This window comes from Vipera berus (genome assembly GCF_964194415.1).
Source record: "Vipera berus genome assembly, chromosome: 1".
Lineage (NCBI taxonomy): Eukaryota > Metazoa > Chordata > Lepidosauria > Squamata > Viperidae > Vipera > Vipera berus.
Genome location: NC_138202.1, coordinates 115,548,259 through 115,569,064, shown reverse-complemented (window position 1 = coordinate 115,569,064; position 20,806 = coordinate 115,548,259). Strand labels below are relative to the sequence as shown.

Genomic DNA, 20,806 nt, shown 5'->3' with positions numbered 1-20,806 from the left:
GCTCAGTGGGTCAGGACACTGAGCTTGTCAATCAGAAGGTCGGCAGTTTGGCGGGTCGAATCCCAAGTGCCGCGTAACAGAGTGAGCACCTGTTACTCGTCCCAGCTTCTGCCAACCTAGCAGTTCGAAAGCATGTAAAAATGCAAGTAGAAAAATAGGGACCACTACAGTGGGAAGGTAACAGTGTTCCGTGTGCCTTTGGCGTCTAGTCATGCCGGCCACATGACCACGGAGACGTCCTCGGACAAGCGCTAGCTTTTCGGCTTTGAAACGGAGATGAGCACCGGTCCCTAGAGTCGGAAACAACTAGCACGCATGTGTAGGGGAACCTTTACCTTTACCTTTTAACCCTAAAGTAGTAAGATCCATTGGAAAGTTGCAGAAACTAACCTTCCATTTCACCCAGGCTGTATGGAAACTTAGAGACAGTCAAAAGTCTCTGTTTGAAATCATTAGATCTGTTTGCTGTGATTATATTAGTTTATCTCTACTGTATCTTAATTTCATTTTTTTGTAACTTTAAATACTTCTATGCATCAATAAGAAATTCTTGGCAAAGAAATAAACAAAGAAGTCAATACACTTTAAGTAGTGATATCCTGACCTTGGTCTTCAATGAAAAAAGATAACAACCCCCCTCCCCAGGATTAGCCTGTGTGTTTGTGACCGACACTGTCACTGAAGGCACAATCTCACAATCACAAATTAACCTCCTTCTCCCCACTCCAGTTCATTAGCATGCTATGGCAAAAAAACCCACCCCACTTTGATTTAGTATGGCAATATGATTAATGTGCATTAATGTGCAATCAATCTATACTTAATAGTCTGTCATCCTCAGTTCTGTACATGTGCAGTTGGAAGTAGAGTAAAGAAACCATTCAGGTAACGCTGCTTGTTTAATTTGTCACTGTTTCATAAGAAATTCTGGAGGTTGATGCAAAATGAATGGATCGTTTACTTTCATTCAATGGCCCACTGAGTGCAAATGTTTATATGAAACAGGAAATGAACTGGAACACCACACCCAAGCTACTAAACTTTACTAAGTTCACAAGAAATGCAGTATCACTTCTAACTTAAAAGCCAAAGAGGCTACTGCATTACTATTTCACTGTCATTTTATAATGTCATGTAAAGCGTTAGTTACAAAGCACTATGTCAAAATTAGGGATGGAAAAAGGATTTGCTACAAACAGCTCTAACAAATATATTTCAAATTTTAAAAATAGGCATAATTTGAATGGCATTGGCCAAAGATTCTTTGCATACAAATTAATACATCACTGCTTTGAACACAAACCAGACAATCCCCATTTTGATCTGAAAAAACCAGTTATTTAAAATAATTTTCAAATCAATGTTTTCTTCATTCATTGGTTCAGCTCCTAAAAATAATGCTATCCTCTTTAATTGCTTGGGATGCCTAGTCAGTTGGCCAAACTTGGCCTTACTTTCTAAAATTTTCCCAAGTGGTGGTCATTAGGTTAAATAATAAATCTTCCTCTAATCATTTCTGGATTTTGTTTCTCACTAGTTTGTTTACATGGTTCTCTCTCTCTCTCTCTCCCTCTCCCTCCCTCCATCCCCCTCTCTCTCTTCAAGGTTTGTGCTTATAGGTTATCTAATGCCAACAGTGAATGTGGGGGAAAGTTCCAGGAATAATTTTAAATCCCAGTAAAATTGCATTGCAATGAGACAATTCATAATTTCAACATGGAATTTTACTCAAGTGTACAGAATGAGAGGTCTTAAAAGGTTTGCAGGATGCAGCAGTCGAAACACTGAACAAGAATTTGGTTTTCTCTCACAAATAAGAGCAAGACACCAGGAGACCATGATTTCACCCAGACAAAAAATTAATCTAGTACTAGCGAGTGATTATATTATAGTATTCAAGATCGGCCATAAAAACATTTGAATTTGAATTATATATTGATGGGAGTCAAAAGAAATAACTTATATTTTGTCCTCCATAAGAAATATTCTCAAATGTATGCAGTTTAGAAGGGGTATCCCTGAGGAAATGGGCCCTTGGGATTTCTAAAGGAGTTTTCTTGGAACACCGCTGTGTCTTAGAATGGCTTAGAAGCAGTGGCGTAGCGTGGGTAATTTGCGCCCCCTAACCCGTGGATTTTAGCACTCGAGTCTCTTCCACTAGATTAGTTAAAGAAACCCTTACCCCCTAAGCACATGTATTGTTTGTTATGAAAATACTGATGTAATTAAAGTAAAATGCATCTAATGCGCCCCCCCCGATGTTGCGCCCGGTGCGCCCGGCCCCCCCTGCACCCCCCACGCTACGCCACTGCTTAGAAGAAAGAAATCCCTCTCTTAAGGCCATTTTCTTGATATGTCAAACAACACCCAGCATTATAAGGCAAAGGGGTGGGTGCATTTTTGTCTAAAAGAACCTAAGAATATGCTGCCATTAAAGGCAAAACTGCAAATCAAAAACAGTAAACTATGTCGCGTAGAAGAAAGTAGAACGACAGAGGCAAGACTGCCATCATCCTGGCCTTACCCAAAATTAAAAATGTAGAGTCTAGAGTTTGAGCCCCTAATATTTGGAGTCTAAGATTAACTGAACCCACTAACACCAATCCTTTATTTCCAAGTGTCCATTCATCTCTTCAAGAATAGCATCAGTGGGAAAGCTGTGGTCCTTTCTTACAGGCTGCCCTCAATTATCTTCACTGAGTCAGGGCTTTAGAGAAATACCTCCTATCTGACTTTTTATGCTTTCCCCATTCTGCAGACCTAGGTACAGTATTAGCCCTTTTGTTTCTGACTGCCTATAGGAAACTCTAAAGGTCTTCTGCATCGATCATTGTGGACTGTGGGCTGGATATCACTTCCCCAATTGTCTATGAGGTCTGCTTCCTCAGAACCAAAGGCAAGCAACAGCTGCAGAAGGCACAAGACTCCTTATTACTATTGTCAAAGTTTAATTGTAGTCCTGAGAGCAGTTGTAGAGCTTGCTTGCTTTATAAATATTAATGCCCTTTTTTCTGCATACAATCATTCCCAGGAGGAAAGGGCTTTTGGGTAGCACCACAGAGTGAGCTATGTGTAAAATCAGTGACCTATGAGGAAGAAACTAGTCCTCTGATTGTGGTTCCTCCAGCTTTGCTCAGTCAGGGGCCTCATTAAACATTTAACACAGCTTCCAGATAGTCTGCATATTTCACTGTGAGAGGAGGGAGGTGCAGAAGCAGACTACAGCACTTCAGATACAACTTGTGTCGCCATCCCTTTAGGGCAAACTTTGAGTGAAATCCTTGCCCTGCTGGACAGCTCTCTAAATGGTTTCTGTGTGATAGGAATAGCCAGAAACTGCCAGCTGCCTTGGACTAGCCCTACACCTTGGCAGCATTCAAAATCACTTTTCCGTTCTGCTTCCAAGGATTTCAATTATTTATATGCATTTATGGTGACAGAGACAGGGATAGCAGGGAAGAGGGGGAGGTGTGAAGCTGAGAAGAACAATTAGAGATACTTCCTGATTCTTAAACAAGGATAACCTAATCCAGAGGATAGGCTTATAGTTGAAATCAAGCCTGAGCTGCCAAGTAATATTAATAGTAATAACATCAAAAATATTCCTGACCAAATGTCCAGTGTGTTTACCTCATTCACCAGCAATTACAGACATGTCTTATATTTGGTGGATTAGAAAGCAGGCTTCTGGTTTTCAGACAGGTTAATAACAACAACAACAACAACAATAATAATAATAATAAGTAGTAGTAGTTGGAAGGGACCTTGGAGGTCATCTAGTCCAACCCCCTGCTCAGGCAGGAAACCCTATACCATTTCAGACAAGTGGCTGGCCAGTCTCTTCTTAAAAACTTCCAGTGTTGGAGCATTCACCGCTTCTGGAGGCAGGTTGTTCCACTGATTAAGCCCCACTTTTTTAAAAAAAGAAATGAACTATTGCTTGTATACAACTGCAATAGAGCATGCTCCCTCGGGGTTTATTTTAACGTGGCTGGGAAAAAGGAAGCACTCATTCAAATATCTGATTAGCTCTGTATCTCTGCCTATACGAGGAGATACTACCTTAGAAGACAAAAACATGCAATTACAACCAAACTTCCTTTCTATCTCACTGTGTTTTTTACTGCCTCTTGTGTCTATTTTTCTACTTGGGTAGCAAGCATCTTAGGGCATCAGTCTGATCCAACTGGCACAAATAATGGCTCCTGTTTGAAGTGTCCACAGAAAACAGGCATCTTCCTTCTGTAATTTGCTTGTCTCATGTGAACTGAATGACCATGCTTCATAAGATATGCAATCCTGCAATCATTCAACAGTTTCACAGAAGTCATGCTCCAGTCTGTTCCCCAATTCCTAATGATGTAAGATTATCCTTATGTTTTAAACAATGCTTTGAATCAAGGCTGCTGCATTTTCCACGTTTCATCCTTATTCTAAGCATTGGTTCATGGCAAATTTTCGAGTAGGGAATTAATTTTATATTATTCATGCCCCCTATTAGAAAGGCATTATTGCTACCCAGTCAGAGATGTGATGAATTAATGTGAAATTACATGCACTGTAGGGAACCATGCCAATAACATCAGGGAGAGGAGATCATGAATCTTAACCAGGTTGTGGGCTGCTGGAAAAATTTAACACTAAATATGATCAGTTCAGGCTTTTTAGCCAGCTAACATCAAGAACTGAGAGTGAGTGTTGTATACTAACAGTAAGTCAGACCTATCACACAAAGAGGCCCAAGGGATCACCAAAGACAATTCTGTTGAAAGGGGGAGCAGAATAGTTCACAGTATGGATTATTGCATCAAGGAGATTGTAGAATAAGAAAAGGTGGCAACTTGCAGGGTGGACATCTCAACAACTATCACCACATGGTAACAATTTTGAGTTATTATTAATTTTATTGTGTTTATATATTTTCAGCATTATTTTATTATCTGAAGAAATATGTGAATGCCTTGTAAAGCATGGACAAAATTGTACAGAAATAAGATGGAAATATGTGATGGAAACCATTGGATGTAAGTACTGATAATCTTGGAAGAGATGCTTCATCCTGCTTTAAATAAATTTGCATTATTCTGGAAGTAAAAAAAAATCTGCATCTTGGGAGTTGTTCCTCAACCAATTTGGGCTTATATAATTGTAAGTTACAAGGATAAAAAATATGCCTCCAATCAAGTCTGTCTACTAATTAATTTTTAATTAGTTAATTAATTCACCTTCCAATGACCCTGACCTGATATAGTCTCCCCATCACAAGACCCATTACCGGCCTCCCTCTGATGACTCACTCCTGACCCACTAATTCACACCCTCCAATCACCCTGACCTGAAGTACCTCCCCATCATGAGCCTCTCTCTGATAACTCACCATCTGGCCCATCACAAGACCCTCACTTGACACTCCCACACCTGAAGCCCTTATGTAAGTAGAACACTGACACAGACATCCCCTAAAAACCGCTTAAGATGTTACCTAGTCTGGTAACAAAACATTTGGAAACCAAACCTCAAGCTTGGAGAACGAACCTTCACCCTCATCCTACACCCCAGCTACAGATATTCACCACTATTGCAAACTAATTAATTTGTTAATGAACTATTTTTTTCCTCAAAGATCAACTTAGCTCTGACTATTCCTACTGCAGACCCTCCTCCATTGAACTATTGTAATGCACTTAAAACCAAGCTGGGATTGAAGTCAACCTGAAACATCTATTGTTTCAGAAGTCTCTGATTACATTTAGCCTGGAATCAGTGAGGTAGCTCACAAATTCAGTTCTGGGCTCAACGTAAGGTGCCAATTACACTTTTAAAACTTGAAATGACACACCACCAGTTTATATTCGCATCTGAACTTCTTGAGATCTGAGGCTCTCTACAATATAGTATCACATTAACAATGGAACAAGAGCTGGTAAGAATGAATAAGACGACACTTTCTGTTGGACTGCTCAGCCTTCTAATGGAGGTTTATTTGATGTCATTACAGTCTATTATCAGTCTCTTAAATTCATCTTATTGCAGTGTGCATTATTTAGTTGAAGTACATGAATGTGTTTTATATATGGCTTATTGAGAGGTTTTGCTGTCTATGCATCATTATGTTATGGTCACATTTTAACTTGTTTTGGGGGTTAGATTTTTATTTTTTAAGCCACTTTACAAAGATGTACTTCTGAAATAAAGTAATGTGAAACTACTGGATGAATCAGATAATTTTATAAGGAGGTATGTTCCCTGATTCATTCATGCACCTCAATATCCTGGAACAAAGATCAGTCAATCTCTTTTAGGTCATTCATATTCATATGTAAATCATGCAAATATTGTCTCAGTACAATGCCAACATCAAATCAAAGATTTACACTATTCAGTCATGAGGTATCAAGAACTCTGCTTCCAAATAACTGCCAATGTCTTCCTTCTCTGCTTCTCCCTTAATGCTAGCCTCAACATACTTTTAATTGCCATTTTTTTTCAGTCCAGATCTTTGTAATGCATACTTATAATTTCCTCCTTATATGTCCCAAAGGTGCTTTTTCAAAAGGCAACTTTTTCCTTGAAGACGTTTTGCTTCTCATCTGAACTGAAGAAGCTTCCTGGATGAGAAATGAAACATCTTCAAGGAAAAGACAAAGGAAGTCCAGTTGCCTTTTTAAAAAAACACCTTTGGGACAACCATGACCTGGAGGACTGAGAATCACCGTAGACATTCCTTCTCATATATTATGAACACAAGGGAGATTCATTTGACCAGACTTTCTAATAACTGTTTTGAGCTTTGGGTATTAAATTTTGTCTGCAGTTTGTAGAGTTTACACACTCTACAAACTAGAGGTTGCCAATTACTGGTTAGACTATGAAAAATATGGTAATATTTCTAACATGCATTCTCCCTGCATTTCCGGGAGGCTTCCCCAAGAATGGTATAAATTTGGCTAAAGCTTCCCAGAAAATAAGACATGACTAGAAGTAAATCTTTACTGTAACTCAATCGTTACAAATGATGTAGTCTTATATAAGGCTGAATCCTGAATTTATATTTTCCCTGGCTTCAAAAACAACATTTTCTCTATATGTGTTTCACAATACAGTATATAATAGCAAATTGGTTATTATTTCTTTTCCCATACTCGCTTATAAATATTCTGCATTCCAGCCCTGGAAATTTACAGCTACTAATGGAACCCTGACAATTTCTGAGACAAGATGCTTGAGGGCATAGGAATAGCACTCATGAAATTGTATTCTTGATGCCAATATAAGTACTACATTCTTTAAGTTTCAACCCACTTCAGTTACAAATATATCTATTAACTGTGAGCTAGATTGATTTTCCAAGGGGAGGAAAAATTGCTTCCACATGCAAAGGACCGATTCCTTTGTAATTATAGTTTTCTTTCTTTTTAAAGTATCCATTTATTGTACTGGAATGACATTTTTGGTAATTAAATTTCTTTGCGTGTATAAATATATATTATATTAGCATTAGTGAATATTTCCAGGTTTTTGAAAACATACAATTCTTGCCACAGAATCATTACTGTTAAATGCTGCAGTCTTTTAGTCATGCAAATATTTGTAACAGGGAAAAAAATCTGTTAAAAGGGGCAAGGAAAAAAAGAATATTTAAAGAGCATGAAAAGTCCCATGTCTGTTCCATCATCTCCTTGGACTTAAGGAAGAAACAGGAATAAGATAAATCAGGACAAAGGTGAACTGGATGAGATGAGGAGGTGCTCCATAGACCTGTGCAAAGCAGGCATTGCCTACCTTATTGTTTCATTTTAAGTTCTAGCAGTAATACAACCTGCCTTAGTATTCAAAGGGAAGCATTAGAGGTTGGGCTGATCCACCTCAACCATCTGTTTCCTTTTGAAGCAAGGAGCTTTTATACACAAATGAGATCCCTGAAGGGCAGGAGAAGCAACTGCAGCAAGGCCACATGGATGTCTCAGTCTGATAAATTAAGTACTGCACCTCTTCGTTTTACAAATCTGCACCTATGTGAGATTTGATTAAATAAACTTCAAACTGAATTAGCCCATCAAAACTCTATTTTTTATTTATAGTAGTGTGTATATGTGTATTTGAAATATGCTTTTAGTAAACTGTCTTTTGCTCTTTGAACTGGTGAGTTGGGGTAGATTTTATGAAGAACCACTATAACTTAAGTTGGAGATCGTGAAAAAGATATGTGCAGTCTGGACAGGAGCCTCTTTTAGTTGCTTTAATTCCTATAAAGTTTGATGACTTAGAAAAGCAAATCTAAAATGAACTTCACCTACCTTCGGCCTTTCAGATGTTTTGAACTATAATTCCCTTTATCCCTTTAAATTAATGTCTATACCAGCCAACAGTTGTAATAGTTGTAATCCACAATGGCTGGTGAGTGTAAGATTGTGGAATACTGCATGATGCAGAAACTTCTTCACCTTCTTTAAACTAACAACATATTTGGAATATGAAAAACATTTTATATACAGGTGGTCTTCATTTAACAACCACTCTTTCAGTGACTATTCAAACTTACGATGGTCCTGAACAAGTGGTAGTTACATTTTGTCATGTACGTTGAAAGCAGTGCCTCCACAGTCATATGATTGCCACTTTCAACTTTCTATGTTAACTTTGTACAAGCTAAGTCAATGGGGAAGCCAGAGGACATTGCAAATGGCGACCATGGAAAATGAAGAAGCTAAAGTGTTCTGGGACTTTGCAATTCAAACAGACCTTGCAATTCAGTTAAATCTGCCATATAACACACGAAACTTAGCAACTGTTGATAAGAAAGACAAAAAAAGTCTGGATGGATGTGGCAGTACTTGGAAAGAGCAGAATAGAAGAGAAGAGAACAAAATACAAAGACCTGCTAATAGAAATAGAATGACTGTGGCAAAAGCAAAGGCAGCACCAATAGTAATAGGTGCCTTGGGTGCAATCCCAAAACAACTGGAGCACTGCTTGAACAACATCAGCATTGACAAAATACATCATCAGTCAATTCAAAAGGCAGCTTTACTCGGAACATCTTACAGTACATCCTGCAATGATACCTATAACATCATCAGATATCTATATCTGCCTATCCCAAGTCCTTAGGAAGGACTCAACAGGTGGATAAAAATGCCAGATCCAGTCTGTACATCTGGCTGTGTGATGAATCCTATATCTTACTTTTAAGAAATCTTGTATAGAAAGAAGTAATGTGTCTTATTCTGCACATCTAAAAAAGAGATGGAAATCATATCTAGTGGTATAATTTAAAGCATTCCATCTTAAAGCAGACTGGCAAAGCAACTTCTTCCCAAAGTAGAGAACAAATATGAACAATCCCAAATGAAAACACAACTGACCTTGCATTTTAGCTTTTGCACCATACACTTCTATTCTCAGAAAACAGTGAATTCTTTGGAGAAAGAAAATGACAACAAATAGCTTAGAGATTTTTCAGTTCTGAATGTCCACATCTTCAGTGATGTTTTACATATTGTGGAGTACACGTTAAAATGTAACGTACAGTCTACAGCAAATGTAGCCGAATTGTAGCTTATAATGTATGAATTGGTATCATAAATTGGGGTGGCAGGGTCAATCACAGCATGTTTCTGCCAGCAATACAATGTGAAAAAAATGCACAGTAAGCATTACACACATTATGGGTCAGAAGCAGGTACCCACTCTTACAGTTATATGAAGAACTGCATTAGACACACACACACAAAATCTTTAGGCTTATATATTCTTAATCCCTTATGATTTATTTAGCTGCTTTTGAAATTGACGGACACTGTAAAGCAATTTCTGGATATGGCAGAGGAAACTGAACTTTTTTAAAGGATTAAAATCTAATGAATGAGTGAATAAATATAAACATTGTACAAACACAATCATAAGAAGGTCATTCTAGATGCAAGATTTTAATGTCCCACTCTAACTGTTCACCAGTTGATTATTTTGCTCTGCTTATGCATGCTATTTACTGACCACACAGTACAATTCTTCCTAATGGTGAGTTAATGGCTATTCTATATGGATATTCTACTAAAACTGAAGTGGTTGTAAATTTGGAACCAATCAGAAACCTGTATTTTAAATGCACATTTGTCAATGCTCAAAGTACAGAGAGAGACAACAGAATTATATTGTTTATTTTCTCTGCCTCTCCTGCTTTATACAGAGTTATTGGTAGCATGAGTGGTTCAGTTTTGATAGATAGCCTGGGAATAATAATAATTTCAAGTGTCATTAATACTTTCCCTGCACTCTCAAACCTTTATGTTCTCATTAAAACAAGGGAAAGTGCCCAGCATCTTTCTTCTTGCTATACAAGTTCCCCTTAATATCTGTGGACTAATTGAGAAGAGGACTTGGGGGGGAAGCCCCTCCATTATTCATATTCAAAGAGGCCCTTCTCCTCTTACTCTGCTTGTCCTTTTTAAACAGAGTTTCTCCATGGCAGCCTTAGTCCGTGTCCTTTAAACCCAGCTCCTGTTAAATTCATCACTGATATAGTAGTCAGATCCTTGGGGACTTGAAAAATGGCAGCAATTATACCATCTCCATCAATCTTTATCAACATGTCAGTCTCCGATTCTCTCTGGAAGGTTACGAGCTAAGTCCGTGGTTTTGTTTTGCTTTTTGTCCCCTCCCCCTTCTTCGGATGAAGAAACCATCTTCTGACTTCAAATCTGCACCGCAACCCCCCCCCCCCGTCCCCAAATGTTTCCGCGATGGAAGATTCGTTTTTAGCAAGAATGCGTTCCTTCTTTCTAACCCAAACTGGGGTTAATTTTAGCTGCCTGGCCTCACCTGCCGCTCGACTGGGGAGGACACAGGCAGGGCGCACGACAAGAGCTATTCCGGGAGACGGCTAACACCTGACAGCATCAAAGGAATTTTACAGCGAGGGGGCGGGATCTGGACCACAGATTAGAAGGGAAAGGCGAGCGTCTGTGAAAGTAAGAGTTTCGTGCCTCGTACGCCCCCTCACCCTCCCCGGGAGTCTTGGCCTCCGTCCCTCGTTAAAATCCCAAGAGCGTGAGCTTCTAGCGATCGTCCCTGAATAGTCCGTGCCCCACGGTTTAGGAATAACAGAAAAGCGAGGAGGTTGCTCAGCACCGAACGATCGCTATAAAGATCCCGATACAAATCGGCGGGATATGTATAAGATAGATAGATAGATAGATAGATAGATAGATAGATAGATAGATAGATAGATAGATACATAGATAGATAGATAGATAGATAGATAGATAGATAGATAGATAGATAGATAGATAGATAGATAGATAGATATAGATATAGATATAGATATAGATATAGATAGATAGATATAGAAAAAGGAAGGCGTCTCTCTCTCTCTCTCTCTCTCTCTCTCTCTCTCTCTCTCTCTCTCTCTCTCTCTCTCTCTCTCTCTCTCTCTCTCTCTCTCTCTCTCTCTCTCTCTCTATATATATATATATATATATATATATATATATATATATATATATATATATATATATATATATATATATATATATAATATATATATAAATATATAAAGAAAAAGGAAGGCGCCCATTCCGAGAAGCCATGTGCCGGAGAGAGCACATTGGTTAGTTATCGCTGGGAGCGGCAGAGGGCGTGCACACTCGGTGAGGCAAAGGCGGACGAGCGTGCCGCGGCTGCAGTGCCGGCTCCACCCCGCAGGCGAAGTCTGCTCGTGCTCGAAGAAGCGCCCAGCCAGCCGCAGCAAGGAGATGCGCTGCGCACGCAGACCCTTCTCTCTCCCGGGAACCCCGCTCCATTTCCGAAAGCCCGCAGGGAGCCGCTGCCCAACCTTTTCTCTTGCTCCCCGGCTTTTTTTTTTTTTTTGCCTCTTTACAATACAAAGGCGGCCAGCTACATTTTTTTTCCCCCTGATGTTTCCGCCTGTTCGGAACCAGCCGAGCTCGAAAGCCCCTTTTTCTTTTCTCCCTCTCTGCCGCCCTCTCACGCTTGCAAGAGGACTCGGACCTGTTTCTCTTCCGGGAAAAGGCAAAGCGGGGTTGATTCGGGCACCCTCGAGACGCTCGATTCTTCAACATCCGCCTCCCCACATTAGATCGGGTCAGAAAGCCTCTTTGGCCCTTAAAGGCAACAGCGGGAACCAGCCAGGCTCTGCGTTCTGGGGAGCTCGCCGTCCAATACCGGCGGAGCAGATCAACCCCTCGGTTGGAGCGAGCGAGCCAGCACGTGTGTGTTTGTCTTGGCTGGGAAGATCATCGGACATGAGGTGCCCTCCTAAGTCGCAAAGCGACTTCTTTATCTTGGGAGAGGCTGGGGCAGGAATCCCACACTTTCTTTTGCGCAACACAGTCCCTAGTGGGTTGTTATACTGTGCTCTCTCTCTCTCTCTCTCTCTCTCTCTCTCTCTCTCACATACAAACACATACACAGCCTGATTTCTCTCCTGGAGTCAGCCGAGCAAATACGTGAATTCAAATCAGCACTGGTCCATCACCACACAATTTGCAGCAGACGCGTCTTTCCTAAAATAGGCAGGCAATCTGGGTGGCAGCGTGTGAATAAGTAGCAAGACGCCCAAGGGGGTCAACCGTCAAGGGTTGTTTCAACCCTCACTATTTGTGACCATCCAACAGATATCTGGGTTCTACAAATTGCTTTTTTAAGCAATATTTTAATTAAAAGGAATGTTTATTCTGGACTCATTTATCTACAATAAGGAACAATCTTGCCAACTGCTGGGGGTGTGGGGTTGGATCCTGTAAAGCTTTATGGTAAAGGCAAAAATGATAATTTAAACCTGTTATTCCTGGACCACTTTGTCATAATTTGGCATGCCCTTTGCTCAAGTCATTTCAGAAAACATTTGATAGTTGACCTAATGACAATTTATGCACCCACTGAGTACATTTCTTGGCAATCATGCACAGAAAGAAGGGTGGAATTATTTTTGACTCAAAAATGGGGGCAAAAGGCAACTAATATTAATGCGTATGACACCTTTCCCAGTAACACCCTCTCGTTCATTCCCATATGACTGGGGAAACCTCAGGTGAATTTCTAACCATCCAGCCTTTTCATTTTGTAAGCATCTGGTCAGATAAGGACTTTGAAACCAATACTGGTTTCAAAGTCCCCACAGTCATGTTATCAGGATTTGGACACTTGGTAGTTGATTCACTTTTATGATGGTTGCATGCAGAGTCCTGCAGTCATGTAATTGTGACTTTCCTAGCTGATTTCCAACAAGCAAAATCATGGGAGAAGCTGGATTTCCCTAACAACTGTGTAATTCACTTAATGACTGCATGATTTGCTTAAACAATTGCAGTAAAAAATGAACATAAAATCAGGTCGAGTGATGATTTGCTTAACAACCACATTGCTTAGTGACCAAAATTCTGGTCTCAACTGTGGATGGAAGTTGAAGATATTCTAAGCCAGAGGTCCCCAACCTTTCAGTTCCGTGAAGAGAGATTTTCCACGGACTGGAGGGGGTGTGGTTTCATGTACTGCCTGCATCCTGCAGATGGGGCTTTGCTTGTTTGTGCCGACCAGTCCATGGACCAGGGGCTGGGGACCCCTGTTCTAAACTGCTCCTAGCTTCCCTGCCCCCCCACTCAGATGTATCATGCAAATGAAGGGAGCAATGGGTATATTTCTGGAGAGAGTGGGGGAGGGGTAGATCAACTAGAACCCCAAAGTGGCCACCGTAATGCTATGGCTGCAAGGAGCAACAGGAACAATGCTAAGTACAGGGGGTGAAAGGGGGGGCAGCGGGGGGGGGGAAACTGATTTGGGAAGAAACTGTTTGCAGGTAAGAATTGGAATAGGGTAATCCTGAATAATGCAAATTGAGATACAATCTCCTTTTTGCTAGGTATGATTACATCTAAGATCTTGATTATTTGCCCTTTAATGTCACTGGATGGCTTTTCTATGGAATGTTGTTTTTACTAGCTCCGTGACAGCAGTTTTGTGGTACTGTCCACTACACATCTTCAAACTTTCCATAATATTGAAAATCGAAAAGAGTTTACGAGTAACTTTCAGTAGTAGAGCTAACATTTTCTGTCCTTTCAATTTATTCTTCACAAAAGCAACTCTGTCAAGAATCTAAAAGAGGAGTGTAAACTCAATGTGGTGGTCATGTCTAGTTCTCATTTTTCCCATGTAAAGCTTTCTGGCACTACATTCAAATTACTTCCCCACTTCTACCCTTGCTTATCTACTTCATGTACTGCATGTACGTTATTTCTGTAGTCAGTTTTTTCACATATTGCTTTCTCCCCCTTTACATATTTATATTTATATAGACTCTACTAACTCAGTCTCCTCCTTCTTTTCTAAATCCCACACTTCCCACAACTCTTCCTTGTGGTATTCCATAATTCATTTGCATGTAGTCTGCATCTGAGTTCATCCCTACGTGTTGCTAAGGCTTCAGATAAACTCTGAGCCACCACATTTTTGCAGATATTGATACTGCAGTGTGAACTGAACCACATTTCCAACTGACATACGAGTGAAGCTGAAATTAAGAATACAAAGCCTTGGCATCTATGAGGACCTGAAGTTAGTGTGTAACATTTTGCAAATGTAATACAGGTAGTCCTTGGCTTAAAACCATTCATTTAGTAATTGTTCAAAGTTACAAAGCACTGGAAAAACTGGTGCAACTGGTCCTTGCACTTACAAACCTCCAAAGATCTTCACAGTCATGTGATCAAACTTCTGGCGCTTGGTAACCAGCATGTATTTACAATTGTGGAAGAATCGCACAATGCCATCTGCAATCTTCCCAGCTATCTTCCACTAAGCGAAGTCAATGGAGGAAACCAGATTCACTTAACAATTGCAGTGATTTGCTTGATCATGGCAAATAAGCCCATAATATTGCTGCAATTCACTTAACAACCATCTTGTTTAACAAGACTTCTAGTCTCAATTGTGGTCATAAGTTGAGGACTACCTGAATTCATTTCAGCCTTGGCTTTAGAATCTGTACGCCAGATAAAACCTTTTTATCCCCAGTGAACTTAATGTTCTGTATTCGCTTGAGACAATGCAAATGACCACATACCACAACCAAGAGGACATCCATCTGCGGTGTCAAAGAAGATCAAATGAGGACAAATGGAATTTGGAGAAACGATTCTTTTGACCTAGAAATTCACTGTCTTTGAATAGGACTGATGTGACCTGTCTTGACATTTTATTCTGCAATTGTTGACATAAAATATCAGTTATTTCCATCTAGAATAACAAGGAGAGTGTGAAAAATGATACTTTTCTTAATCAGTTATCAATCATCAACTGGTCAATCTGATCAATTTCTTGCTTTGGAATAAGAATTGTAATTGAACATATTTGGAGTCACCAGAGTGGGAAAGGTTAGTCAGTCTTTAGTCTACAAATCTAGAATGCAGTTGTGTATGATTTCACACAGCCTATATCCTGTTCTCCTGTTGGTGGCAGTTACATTCTATTTTCCCACATACCCACTGAATTTTTTTCCGAATAGGTCAAGTTATCTTATTATTTTATCCCTGCTGTAACAGATCATGCCTGCAGCCCAAAACCAGTAAGTGGCAAACAGGAGGAAATCCTGTTATTTCCCTTCCTTTCCAGTAACCATGCTCTGAGTGTATCTGTATAAAAGAAAGAAGGGTGTTACACTGTATGCATTTATGACAGTGTGTGTAATGTCTATGTAACAATGGAGCAATCCATGTGTGAGCGCAAAAGAGAAGGAGAGAAAGAGTAGGTACATGAACATCCAACTGGATATAGACATGCATTCAGCCACTACCCCTGACCCACTAGCAATCAGGGGTAGGCAACCTTGACTCTTTTATGACTCATGGACTTCAACTCCCAGAATTCCTGAGCCAGCTCAGGAATTCTGGGAGTTGAAGTCCACAAGTCATAAAAGAGCCAAGGTTGCCTACCCCTGCGTGACTAGTTCATAGTCCTTAAGGCTGGAAAGGTTGGCCATGCCGATTCTTTAGGCTTCAAATATGTAATTTAGCTATCATAATGTTAAGGTTTTCAAATTCATTGTTTTCTTTTAATGTAATTCCTATCCATTCCTGATGGATTTCCAAGCTCACAAACAGAAGTGTGTAATACATTTGGAGTGCCAAATTGCAAATAATTTGTGCAGAAGGGTGAAGTTTGTTTCTGTTCCCCAACCAATCCCCTTCCACCACCACCCGTACACGTTATGTGCTAATGAATTACAAACTCCATCTTTACGCACGTCTCTCTAGAAGAGTTTCACTGAAATCAATGGGATTTAGGAGGAGAAAAGCTTACAGCTGTTGTACACAAAATAAGCTCTGGAACTCAGCTATCAACCAGAATTAGACTCATAACAACGCTCAACCTAAGACTGTTTATATAACATTAGAGAATGAAATAAAATACACTTAAAATAAAAATGGTTGGCATTAATTATGGCACAATGCTCCTACACCTACAGATTGATTTCTGTGGAATACTACAATTTAAAAAAACGTAAGATTTCCTTATGTTATAGAACTTTTAAAGAATCTGTGTGAGGATGCTTCGAATTCTGAGATGGCATACATATGTATTAGCTTTAAAAAAAAACTATGGGTTAGTTAAGGTATTAACATTAAGGTATTAACATTAGGATGTGGGGAAGATCTGCAGGTGGACAGGTGGTAGAAACATATTCCAACAGAAAGTTTTCAGCAAGATTTGAAAGGAAGATGAACAAGCACCACTATGCTATGAACTTCCCTTGAGCACAGCTAGCAATTGTCCACAGCCACTGTGCTAACAACTGGCTATAGGGTTAATATTGGAATAATTATCTTTACTGAGAAAGACGTATACAGACTTTAGAGCAGGGGTCCCCAACCCCCGGTCTATGGACTGGCCCCAGGCTGTGGCATAACAGCAACTGGGCTGTGCAAATAAGTGAAGCCCCATCCGCTGGATGCAGGCAGCACACAAAACCACACACCCCTCTTATCCACAGAAAAATCTTTCTCCACAGAATCGGTCCCTGATGGGGAGCCTCTACTTTAGAGAACAGAGTCTGACCTTTTCATTGTAAAAGGAAGGAAAGAATTAATGTTTACATACTTACAGGCCATGTATATGAGGAACAGAGTGCAAAGAGACAATTTAACTTACTCTTCTCTTCAGTATGAGTTAGTTTTTAAAAAAGGAACTGGGTTAGAGAAACAGGATTATGCTAAATGATATCTTTAAGATTAAAGCTTTCTCTGCACCTCTATTCCCAAAGCAAAGAGACCCTGTAATGGTTTGAAAATGAATTGCCAACTTAGGTATTGAAGTGCTACAATCTGTAGAAATGGGAATATACAAAAAAAAAAACCTACTTGAGACAGCACAAGCTAACTTAATCTATTTTTCTGAATTGTGTAATGCAACTGTGAAAAATAAACTAGCAGGAACATGGAAAATGTGAAAACACATCTCCATGTTCTATTCTTCAGCAGACTCCCTTTTCATTTGGCTCAGCACAGAGTTTTGATTTCTCTGTTTTCCAAAAGAACAGGGGAAAAAAATGAATTTAGAGGCCTACAAAAGCTGAACCGAGACTGGGAAGAAAAGAATAGCTGTTCTGAATAGAAAATTATATACATAACACTAGCTATTAATGATGAATACTATAAATGATGGTTCCTGGGTGTTCTTTCAGCTTCCACCTGAATAAAAGTAAAAGCAAGTCTGGAACATTCAGATTGAAGTATATACAATATAATTATTTTGTGTTAATGGTTGCCATAGGATATTGCCAAGGGTGATTTTGGATTACAGTTTTTTTCAATGACAGCATAAGAATAGCCTTGCTGGAACAAACTAAGTTCTATCAGAGCTTCATTGTTTTCTAGTAGTGACCAGATATGATGCATCTGGCAAATGTATAGAAGCAGACAGGAAGCCAAGAGTATCCATTCCATCTAATTGTTGTTGCTTTTTTGTTGTTTTTTTCAAGATATAAAGCTTTGTTATATACTGGTTCCATCTATCCATACATTTGTAATTCCATCAATTCACTATAAGTGTATATTCCACCACCACCCCCAGCCCGTCTTATCATTATAACAATCTACTGATGTAAACCAGGCCAGTGATTTCATCACTAGGGATTCATAGCATCACCTAGTCATTCTTGTGCTAATGTAACAATAATGAGGCCAGGCTTTGCATCTTCTCATTGTGGCTGTGTAGTGATAGTCTCCAATAAACAGTGTCCTTTGAGATGATTGTAACCCAAGGAAATTTATAATTCACACCCAGCTCTCTTTAGTTTGACACATTGATCACACCACTCTGGCAGGTCCATCCACTCAAAGGGCACCCACCTCATGAAAGAAACGAACTTTTTGGCAGTTCACAGTAACTCTCTGTAAAATCACATGTAGTCTGCAGCTACAGATTTTGCTCATTTTGAAAAACTAGAAGAAGCATAAACTTGCAAGATACCTTTAGATTTTTCACAGGCTGATCTGTTGTCAGAAATCCCAAGTTTCAGCACTGGGGAGAGAAGCCTTACACCTCCCAAGTCCTTTCTGTTTCACAACAGGATTTTGAAGGCCACATGAACTACTAATGTCCCTATTAATGGGCAAAATCTCCTTTAGCTGTGGATTTTTATACGCACATAGATAGCAGAAGCAGTACAGTCACGACTTTCCACACTTCTGGTCCCACTTTTGTTTGCGATTTAATCTTTCTCTTTCAATACAGAGGCAGATGGCGATTGGGCTGGAGCAATACTCCCAAATTAAAATAGTTGCTGGGGGGGGGGTAGGGTTAAATGTAAGTATTGTTTGCAATTTTTAAGCTCATGGAAACTGCCTGCTCACAGCAGGGCATCGGTGGTCGCTGCATTCCTGGAAAAGGAAGCATTCCAGCATATATATCATTGACTAAAAAAACCTGTCGCGGGGGTGAGGGGTGGTGGAAGGCGCTGCGGTCAGCCAGAAGCCCATCTCAGACCAGAAGGAGAAAAGGGGAGGGGAGGGGAGGCTGGCTCGGGTCAAGCACTGGCGCTGGGAAGCAGGCGGCCGCGATCTGGGTCAGACTTTCGCCCAGGAATACTGTAGCAAAGGGCCGCCGCCTCCTCCTCCTCTTCCGCGGCTCCGAAGGTCAGCGGATTCTCAAGAAAAGAGGCGGCGGCCGGAGAGTCTTCTCTCGCCAGGCTTACGGGGCCAGGAGAAACTCCGTAAAGTCTAGGCAAGCCAGGGGGAGGGGGCGGGCACGACGGGGACCTGGAGGACGGCCTGACCGCCTAGGCGGGGAGCCCAAAGGCAGCAGACCTAGGGAGATTACGGGGCTTGGGAAATTACGCGCGGCTTGGTGGCCTCTTTTCCCTCCTCCGTTCCAAACTCCGGCGGCGACAGCCCCGCTTGCCAGTCTCCAGAAGGCAAGGCGGTTTATGGAGCTGGCTGGGCTCCGCCTCCATAGGCGGCCCTGCTCTTCTCCCCCTAAGTTCCCGCCGAGCCAGGCCAGCCGAATCCGGCGCCCAACACACCTCCCTCTAGCAACCTTCTTCGGCAGGTCGCCGCCGAATTTGCTTCCCGCCACCACCCGCCCCGCCTCGCCGCCGCAGCTACGAGACGCCGCCGAGCCGACCCCCTTCTCGCCGCCTCCTAGCGAAGTGCCTCCCCGCCCAATCAGCCGCGGGGATTCATCCTCTTCCTCCTCCTTCAGGTGCGTGGAGGGGCGCCACGACCTCCGCCTCCCTCTCCTGCTCTCTCTCTCTCTCTTTTTTTTTCCCCCCACGTCCCTCCATACAAAGGCGGCAGCGGCCCCCGGCCCGTGCTTGGCGCTGCCCAGGGGGGGCCGGTCCCTGCCCCGATCGCCTTGCAGCTAGTTAGCCAGGCGGGGCGAGGTGCGGCGCTTTGTTACCTTTGGCTCCGTCTGGGTCGAGGAACATTTTCTTTCTCGGCGTGTGCGAGCCCTCCGGGCTCCTCCAGACAAAGTAAATCCCTCCGCTGTGGGCGTGCGAGGTCGCGGCGAGGCGGGATGCTTCTGGCTTAAGTCTCAAGCTCCGAGCCGCCTGCTCAGTGGCCAGCCCATCAGGCGCTGCACGGCAGCGAGGCAAGGGAGAAGCCACAGGCTGCAAGCGGCCCCGGAGTGACCTCCACAAACAGGTTGGCGTCCCGGGCGGCGGACTGCTGGGAAAGAGCGGGAACCGGCATGAGGAGGCTGGATGAATGGACGAGGCGCCTGGTGGCTGAGGCTCGCTGACTGATTGCCCTCCACCCAGGAACACACCAAGCCTCTGGAGTCCTTCCCCTCCCCTCGATGCGTGTGTGAGGGTGTGTGTGTGTGTGTGTGCGTGTGAGAGAGAGAGCGAGAGCGCGCGCGCCGCAAGCCTCCTCTCGCAGGCGTCCGGTTGCTGCTCGCTGCTGGTGGGAGAGGAAATTGCAAGGCAGAGCAGCCGGGGAAAGACGTGGCCCGGAGCAGCGCGAGAGTTTGATGCTCCTTTTGATTGCTCGCTCGTCCCTCCCGTCGGGCGGCGGCTTGGCTCTTCTGCTAAACCTGTCGGGCGTGCACGCGAGCATTTAAATGCCCTTCTGCCAACAGCGATGAAAGCGGTCCAAGGGTTTCCCCTGTGCACCGCTAACTTCGCACTGGAAGGGGAAGGAGGCGGCGGTTAGGGGGGGGGTGAGCTCTGCCTGAAAAAGGGTCTCCTGTAGGCATACTGTTGTGTTTTTTTTTAAAAGGCCCCAAGCAAAGAAGCGTCGAGACAGCAAATGTGGCTTGGCCAGGGATCTGTCCAGCTAGTAGTTGGTAC

At 41.9% G+C, this 20,806-nt stretch overlaps 1 protein-coding gene across 1 annotated transcript in view; it reads right to left on the bottom strand.

Moving 5' to 3' along the window:
- The window catches only part of SYT7 (synaptotagmin 7), a 250,613-nt gene extending 230,442 nt beyond the window's left edge, over positions 1–20,171 (bottom strand). The window contains exon 1 of the mRNA XM_081337079.1: positions 19,915–20,171. Coding sequence (XP_081193205.1) covers positions 19,915–19,942 — 28 coding nt within the window. The 5' untranslated portion in view covers positions 19,943–20,171. The remainder of the gene's footprint in view (positions 1–19,914) is intronic.
- Positions 20,172–20,806: the final 635 nt, after the last annotated feature.